The sequence below is a fragment of the Amphimedon queenslandica genome, unplaced genomic scaffold, assembly GCF_000090795.2.
Source record: "Amphimedon queenslandica unplaced genomic scaffold, v1.1 AMPQUscaffold_13302, whole genome shotgun sequence".
Lineage (NCBI taxonomy): Eukaryota > Metazoa > Porifera > Demospongiae > Haplosclerida > Niphatidae > Amphimedon > Amphimedon queenslandica.
This window is the reverse complement of record NW_003546462.1, coordinates 48,997-56,458: the sequence shown is the minus strand read 5'-3', so window position 1 is coordinate 56,458 and position 7,462 is coordinate 48,997. Positions and strand designations below refer to the sequence as shown.

Here is a 7,462-nt window from a genome sequence, read left to right as displayed (position 1 = left end):
GGACTTTCCTATGGATTCAAGTAAGTGTTTGAGCCCAGCGACTTTCCATTCCTCTGCTCCTTTAACTGGTAAACAAGGTCTCTATCTTGGATGCATCGCCATTGACATTGCACATAATAATGCGCTTCTGCTCCATTGACCGTAATTTCTAATTATTCAAATCAGAGTAATGAATATGCCCCATTCAATAAAATATGCTATAAACAGTGATCTATTAATTTAATGGTATTTTTAAATCATGGCATCTCCTTAAATGGCCGTAATTCGATAAATTGAAGTTGCAATCGACTCAAACTTTCTACACAGCATAAGGACATCAATATGTATCAGAAAATGTAATAAAAATTGGGGGTCAGTTCATAGCCATTTCTATGCTGACCTGGTAGGATTTCCTGTGTTTCATTCTGGCCATAAGAAGAGGAGTACTTGTGCTACCCCAATAGATGCAAAAAGTATTAATATCATTTCAGCATGCATCAGGTCATGGCCTTTGTGCTTCTCCTCTATCATCCGGTGACGTAACCTTCTATATATATACATTGCATTAATATGGCTGTTACTGTATTATTTATAATACAACAATTGAACTCCATCAAACCTGTGTCTCTCCTCAGGACTGAATTTAGACCATTCTAAAGATGTAGACTAATAACAATATCTTCTGACATTTTTAAAAAACACTAAACAAGTAAAACATTAAAAACAACTAAACATGTGTGATGGGTGGAGTTTTGAAACTGTTGATATCACGTGACATTTACAGGTCACATGCAATCACGTGGATCAGAACAACAAAAAAATCTAAAATTAAAAATCCACCCAAAACTATGCAAGACTAATTATGCTCTTCATCCTCTTCCTTTCTTCTTCCTGTTTCTTCTACTCCTCCTCCTCCTTGTCTTTCATTTTTTATACTTTTAACAATATCTAGCAACCGGTCCATTGAACTGTATAGGTCCTTGTGTAGATCCTTCACCTCCTCAGATACTGAACTACGTAGATCCTTCATTTCCTCAGACAACTGGTTCTTAATCTCAGCTACAGTTGTCTGTATTAATTATAATTGTCAAAATAAAATAGCAGGTTCAATGATGCTCACTCACCTGTGGTTCAGTTTTAAAATATCTTTTAATCTCATTTAAACGACCTTCGAGCCAACAAATCATTTGTTCACGGACACTTTTTGCATGATTTGGATATATTATTATCTGATGATGCAGCTTTTCTTCCTTTTTCTTTTTATCATCATTATTTTTTTTATTGCATGATTTGCATTTGCATTTTAACAGAAATTTTTTAATCATTGTAGACAAGCATCGGGGTACAAGTGACCGTATTGACCTCAGAAATGCTTCAATGTATACAACAAATTCAATCTATAAACAGTTGTTAATAACCTGTATTACATAATCAGTTCTTACCTTCAGAGTTAGTCTGTAAGTATCGGCTGATTTTTGTATTTTTTGAGTGTCATCAACAGCTAAACTAATCTATAAATTAATTGATTAGTGATTGGAATCATTAGATAGAGTATAAACATACCAGTAGATTAAGAAATAGAATGGGCATTAAAATCACAAACACAACTAATAATGAAAATGCAACCACTGGATATTGTATATTATTTTGAATCCAGTCCATTTTATGACTGCTATCATGTTGCAATAATGACTCCATATCAAGCTCTCCTGTTGCCATTATTAATATTATTACCATTGTCCTCCACGGAGTGATAAACGGAGTACTCTAGAAAGAAAGATACAATTAAAGGGAGAAATAGAATTAAGAACAAATGTAGAGACAAAAATTAAAAGACTAAAAGAGACTTGTGTAAGTATCTTACTTTGTCATAAAATACCATATAAAAAGGGACTGCAAAGGCCAAGATTAACAGTAAGGCAAGGACAATAACTTTCATAAAGTTATAACAAATTCTCAAAAACATGACCACATATATTCCAATAACCGGTAGCTTCCTTATGGAGAGTATAAGTACAATCCAACTGAGGAATACAGCAATCACTCCAGTCTGCCACTGCCATGAATAACTACCATAGCATTCATTGCTGCATACAAATGCAAACACTATTGTCAACATAAATAGTGGGACTTCAATGTAGTTAACGAAACTAGTCAAATACTCTTGTCCAAGCAAGACCAGTTGAAATGCTTCCCGTAGCATCATGATAGTGGAATAAACTATCAGGCATACACTGGCAAAGGATATGTATCCTTGAGATACAGAATGCAGTCCCTCTAAAACACATGATAGTCACTTGATAGTCACATGATTAATATTCATGCACTTCACTTACCAGTAGATGTTTCATTTTCAGTTACTTCTATATGACTGGTACTTACTATAACAGGGTAGGTACATAATAAACCATACTTAGTGAACTTACATGAATGAAGCTGGAGAGTGAGGGCAAATGATGTCAGTAAAATGACAAATAGAAAATAAAAATACAAATTAGTGTAATATAGTTGCCATCCATATTTATTCCATTTTTGATCAAGAAGTGTCCTGACAAGTGGGTGCTTCAGTAAGTCTGAATTTTGTGAATTAGCCTATGAATAATAATCAAGTATATAGTTAATTATTGGCACTTACAAGAATAGTAAGGCAATGATTCTGACTAGAGTGGTATTCTGACGGTGGAGGCCATTGTTTCTGGGTTTTATCAGCACTATCACAAGAACTAAAAGAATTTTGGAGTAATATTTTTAAAAGCTTATATGTACTTCTTTCCTCTCTGGAAGCAGTTACAAGTTAACTGTATCCCTTCAGACCTGTCTCTGTTTTTGTTCCTTAATAATAATAATAATAATAATGACTATTATTATTAAATTGCTCAAAATGAAAATATACTTACTCTAACTCAAAATCAACAAGAAATTCATAGTTATATGTAATCTTATACTCATCATCATATGGTGATCCTTCTGTCTCACAGCATTTATCAAAAACAACTTTAGCTACATCTAAAAAAGAATAAAAACATTATAATACGTTATGGACGTTGAATGGTGATCCATGATTAACCTGGCATTTTCTCAATTATCCTTCTCATTGGTGTTGTGAATTGTGTTATAGCATAGGTATCTCTTTTCTTAGAGGCATCTTTTTTATTAGAGGCTTCAGAATCTTTTGACTTTTCCTTTCCATTACAACATTCATCAGAGGCATCAGAGGTTTCAGCATCATTTGGCTTTTTCTTTCCTTTATTGCAACAGCATAATGTCCTCCTAACTGTACTCGGAGCAGTGTAATTGCATAATGCCTTTTCCCAATGGTTCTTGCTATTCACTATAGCCATGGCAGCATTTCTAAATTAGAAAAACTTACAATGAATGAACAACTGTAGGCCACACTAACTACCTCCATTTATTGTTACAAAGATCAAAATATGAATCTATAAATGATTATATTAAATCATTCTCACTTTTTTCCTTCCTCTACAGCAACTTCAAGAGGATTACGTTGATATCTATCACATTTAGTAACTTCAGCTCCACAAGTCAGTAGTAGCCTAACAATTCTTTCATTACCCCCCTCACAAGCATAATGAAGTGATGTACGCTTATCATTGCTAATTTTAGACCAATCAGCTCCTTTATCAATAAGATGCTTAACAGTTCCTTCATTACCAGCCTTACAAGCATAATGAAGTGATGTACGTCCATCATTGCTAATTTTAGACCAATCAGCTCCTTTCTCAATAAGACGCTTAACAATTCCTTCATTACCAGCCTTACAAGCATAATGAAGTGGTGTACATCCATCTTTATCAGTAGCATTGATATCTACTCCTTCATTTTGTAACAGTTCATCAACCTCATCAGAGTTACCATCCTTACAGGCCCTGTGAAGCTGTGTGCGACCACTTTCATCTATGCAATAGAAATTGATAATTTTAATATCAAGAGTATATATATTCAAAAAGGATTGGCATACACAGCACACTACACAATGAAGTCTGGTTTACACTTGCCACAAAATGCAATGCAAATGAGTGCAAAATTAAAATTTAGGCAAATTTGCATCTTGTTAGATAAACTTTCATGGTCTGTGAATGAACCAGAAGCCACAGGCTTTATTATAATTAACAATTCTGGCAATAAATGTTTCTATTGTTTATAAAAATGTATATAATTTTAAACTGACCAGTATTGTCTTTAGACCCACCACCACACTGAGGCTATAAGGGAAAGAAATAAAGTAAAAAGCATATTAAAAAGTTGAGCTAAAAGGAACTGTTTAAGAATTAATGGTTACATACAACTCACTTCAATTTTAACAGCACTAGCAGCCTTATCAGTCATTTTCTCCAACCAAAAATTCTCTTAGTGTTACCAGTTCCACAGTGACTATATATAGGCTGCATCAAAAATTTGAAAACATGTTATCGCTCTACACTTTGTGTGGGATAAGTTGTTGCAATTCAACTACATGCACTTATTATAACACATTGTTATCATCAATTCATAAGATCATATCAATACCATTTCAATACATCTTAAACAAAGTTTAGAGTACTAGTTCTTTTACGGGTCTTGCCCTGTTATTATAGTTTAGTGTAACATTAAATAAATAAACTATACCTCACAAGATTGACAATCACTGAATGAAATTGATGCCATAAATGGAATTATAGTGCAACTTGTTGAACTTGATAAATCTAAAGTTTGCAGATTTTAGCATGCCATGGTACATGTGAATTAATTTAATAAAATTTTTAATTATTAGTTAATTAAAAGGTGTGTCACGTGACTCCTCCTTTGACCACGTGTTGTGCAAGGAAGACATCTTACAATGGCTGCCAACTCGCAGAAACTGCCTCAAAAAGAGAGCGGAATATTCAAGAAAGTGGTGGTGAGTGTAAAATTTCACTGAAAAAACAACCTCCCTTCTTCCCCACAGCGTTCATACGAGTGCAAGCAATACAAGAATGGGCTCAAGTTTGCTAAACAGATACTGTCCAATCCTAAGCATTCAGACCATGGAGGTATAAATTAACAAATAAATCAATAAATCTTAGTCTACCATTATTACAAAATAATATGGTGAATAATAGTTGGGTTGGGTGGAAATGAAATACTACTATTAGCTAACCATTTGTACTATGAATAATTTAAGTGAAACGTAATAATATTCCTTATCTTAATTTCTATTGTAATGAGGTAGGTATCTATGAATGGTGTCAGTCCTCATAATAAAGTAACATGTTTGATAGATAGATGTACATGTACAATGTATATTATACATGTACAATTGTACATACTTCATTTTGTATTTATCTCCTCTCTCTCTCAGAGACACTAGCAATGAAAGGTCTTATTCTCAATTGTATTGGTAAGAAGGATGATGCTTATGATTGCGTACGTCGAGGACTAAAGAATGACCTAACCTCTCACGTCTGTATCCTATAAATTTAACCACACCCACTTTGATTTATCTAATTATTATGTACTATAAATATACATGTATTAACTGATCATTAGTTTTCCTTAACTATCCTCTCTCATTCTTTCTTTGTGTTTCATTCTTTCCTTTGTCCCTCTACCTGTGTATACTGTATCAGGCTGGCATGTGTATGGTTTGCTACAGAGATCAGATAAGAAGTATGATGAGGCCATTAAAGCTTATAGGAATGCACTGAAACATGATAAAGTAATGTTTACTGTAGAGGAGGATTGTGTTTGTTATCTTTGTGACCTTTTCTCTCTCTCCTTCTAAAGGAGAATGTTCAGATTCTTCGTGATCTTTCTCTTCTCCAAGTTCAAATGAGAGACATGGACGGATTCTGTGTATGTTTTTTCTCCATTTACCTCTCCATATGTTTCTCTATTAATTCTTGTCTTTATTTTCTTTAGGATACTCGGTACCAGCTGCTAAAGGTTCGTCCAGCCCAGAGGTCCTCTTGGGTTGGCTATGCTCTAGCCTATCATATGAACAATGACTTTGAAATGGCTCTCAAAGTAATGGGAGAGTACAGGAAGACACAGGCACCTCCACAAGTAAGAGAAAGAAGAGATTTTAAAATAAAGGAAGAAGAATTCTTTTAATGTTTAACATTATATAGATACTATTTTAATGTGAAGGGGATGGAATGAGATGTTCCTGTTTCTTCTTTTTATAATCTTTTTTTCTTTCTCTCTCTCTCTCTGTCTCTCTCTTAGAAACTCCCTGATTATGAGTTTAGTGAAATGATACTGTATGAGGTCCAGCTCCTAATGGAGAGTGGAGCTTATAAAGATGCTTTAAAGTTTCTTGAAGATTTCCGCCACTACGTCTCAGACATGCTGGCCTATGCTGAAATTAAAGGTACACAATTCTCTTCATTGTTTCATGTACCATTTTTCTTTTTTAGGCGACATTTTGCTAAGAGATAAAAGATTTGAAGAAGCCGAACTAATATTTCACGATCTAATTCATCGCAATCCTGAAAACCTCATGTACTATCAGAAACTAGAGGAATGTCTTAATATCAGTAAGTATCACATGACTTTCACTTGATCATTAACTCCTCCCACCTCAGCGAGTGATGAGAATCGAATGGAATTGTACCGAGTACTAAAGGAAGAGTTTCCTCGGTCACATGTCTGTCGTAAGGTCCCTCTTGGGTTTTTAAAGGGTCCTGCATTTCGTGATATGATTGATCAGTACCTTCGGCCACCTCTTCATAAAGGAGTTCCTTCGTTATGGATTGGATTAAAGGCCTTGTATGAGAATAAAGAAAAGGTAAGAGAAAGAATGAGATCTGATACATATTGATGTACTTATGCTGTGTAGAAAGTTTGAGCCGATTCCGACTTCAATTTTTCAAGTCACAACCATTTTAAAAAATGAGCCAAAATCTGAAAAAATCCCTGTACTATTATTATTATTATTATTATTATTAATAAACTTTACAATACATACTATAAAATGTGACAAAAAGAAAAGAAACAAAAAAAGAGATGTATCGAAGGCAAACACAGTAACAAGACTGGCCACCTAAAATTACATAGTAAATAATAATGCTAGAACATAAATAAATACATGAACAGAAAAACATTTAGACACAATTGAAACAAGGACAACAAAAATGAAACGAACAAATTAAAGAAGAATCAAAGTTATTTACAAAGTAATCAGTAAAAAGTGTGTTTAACATAAGTTTAGATTTATCTAAAGAATTATTAAGTAAATTAATTTTAGTTTTAGTAGGTAATGAGTTCCAAAGCCTAGGTAGTCTGCTAAAATAAAAATGCCTCGAAGTATTATTTGTACATGTAACATGAAGTAGATTGTAGTGACGATACGGATTAGTTGAGAATGTGATAAAGTTCCTAATATCAAAAGCAGCTGATGGATAAGACAAAGATTTTAGAAAAAAGAAAACATCATTAACCTCATATGTCATCATTAATGGCAGCATCTGAAGTGACAATAGTCTCTCTTTATAGTCTGAAGAGT

At 33.7% G+C, this 7,462-nt stretch overlaps 2 protein-coding genes and 1 long non-coding RNA gene across 3 annotated transcripts in view; 2 read left to right on the top strand and 1 right to left on the bottom strand.

Annotated features, from left to right (window-relative positions):
- Window positions 1-635: 635 nt before the first annotated feature.
- Window positions 636-4,606, bottom strand: LOC100637594 (transient receptor potential cation channel subfamily A member 1 homolog). The gene is made up of 14 exons (XM_019998873.1): window positions 4,291-4,606; window positions 4,169-4,202; window positions 3,447-3,894; window positions 3,047-3,330; window positions 2,877-2,985; window positions 2,746-2,811; window positions 2,615-2,702; window positions 2,406-2,571; window positions 2,316-2,360; window positions 1,844-2,256; window positions 1,543-1,746; window positions 1,422-1,490; window positions 1,104-1,376; window positions 636-1,048 (listed from the first exon to the last, which is right to left on the bottom strand). Exons 1-14 carry the CDS (start codon window positions 4,324-4,326, stop codon window positions 836-838), a joined length of 2,448 nt encoding a protein of 815 aa, XP_019854432.1. The 5' UTR covers window positions 4,327-4,606; the 3' UTR covers window positions 636-835.
- Window positions 4,607-4,766: 160 nt separating this feature from the next.
- Window positions 4,767-7,462, top strand: part of LOC100637469 (N-alpha-acetyltransferase 15, NatA auxiliary subunit) — a 9,021-nt gene continuing 6,325 nt past the window's right edge. The window contains exons 1-9 of the mRNA XM_019998884.1: window positions 4,767-4,876; window positions 4,925-5,009; window positions 5,318-5,422; window positions 5,586-5,674; window positions 5,743-5,811; window positions 5,878-6,021; window positions 6,184-6,328; window positions 6,375-6,494; window positions 6,543-6,745. Of these exons, the coding sequence (XP_019854443.1) occupies window positions 4,817-4,876; window positions 4,925-5,009; window positions 5,318-5,422; window positions 5,586-5,674; window positions 5,743-5,811; window positions 5,878-6,021; window positions 6,184-6,328; window positions 6,375-6,494; window positions 6,543-6,745 (1,020 nt within the window). The 5' untranslated portion in view covers window positions 4,767-4,816. The remainder of the gene's footprint in view (window positions 4,877-4,924; window positions 5,010-5,317; window positions 5,423-5,585; window positions 5,675-5,742; window positions 5,812-5,877; window positions 6,022-6,183; window positions 6,329-6,374; window positions 6,495-6,542; window positions 6,746-7,462) is intronic.
- Window positions 6,895-7,368, top strand: LOC109583500 (uncharacterized). Its single transcript, XR_002185552.1, has 2 exons — window positions 6,895-7,013; window positions 7,054-7,368. It is a non-coding gene; the product is annotated as an uncharacterized LOC109583500 (long non-coding RNA).

Bases quoted from the DNA above. Each gene is read 5' to 3' on its own strand.
- LOC100637594 (XM_019998873.1), bottom strand. From the start codon at position 4,326: ATGACTGATAAGGCTGCTAGTGCTGTTAAAATTGAA. The intron at 3,331-3,446 runs GTGAGAATGATT...TTTCTAATTTAG, and splicing joins GCTGTAGAGGAAGGAAAAAA to AAATGCTGCCATGGCTATAG. The intron at 2,986-3,046 runs GTTAATCATGGA...ATTCTTTTTTAG, and splicing joins GATAATTGAGAAAATGCCAG to ATGTAGCTAAAGTTGTTTTT.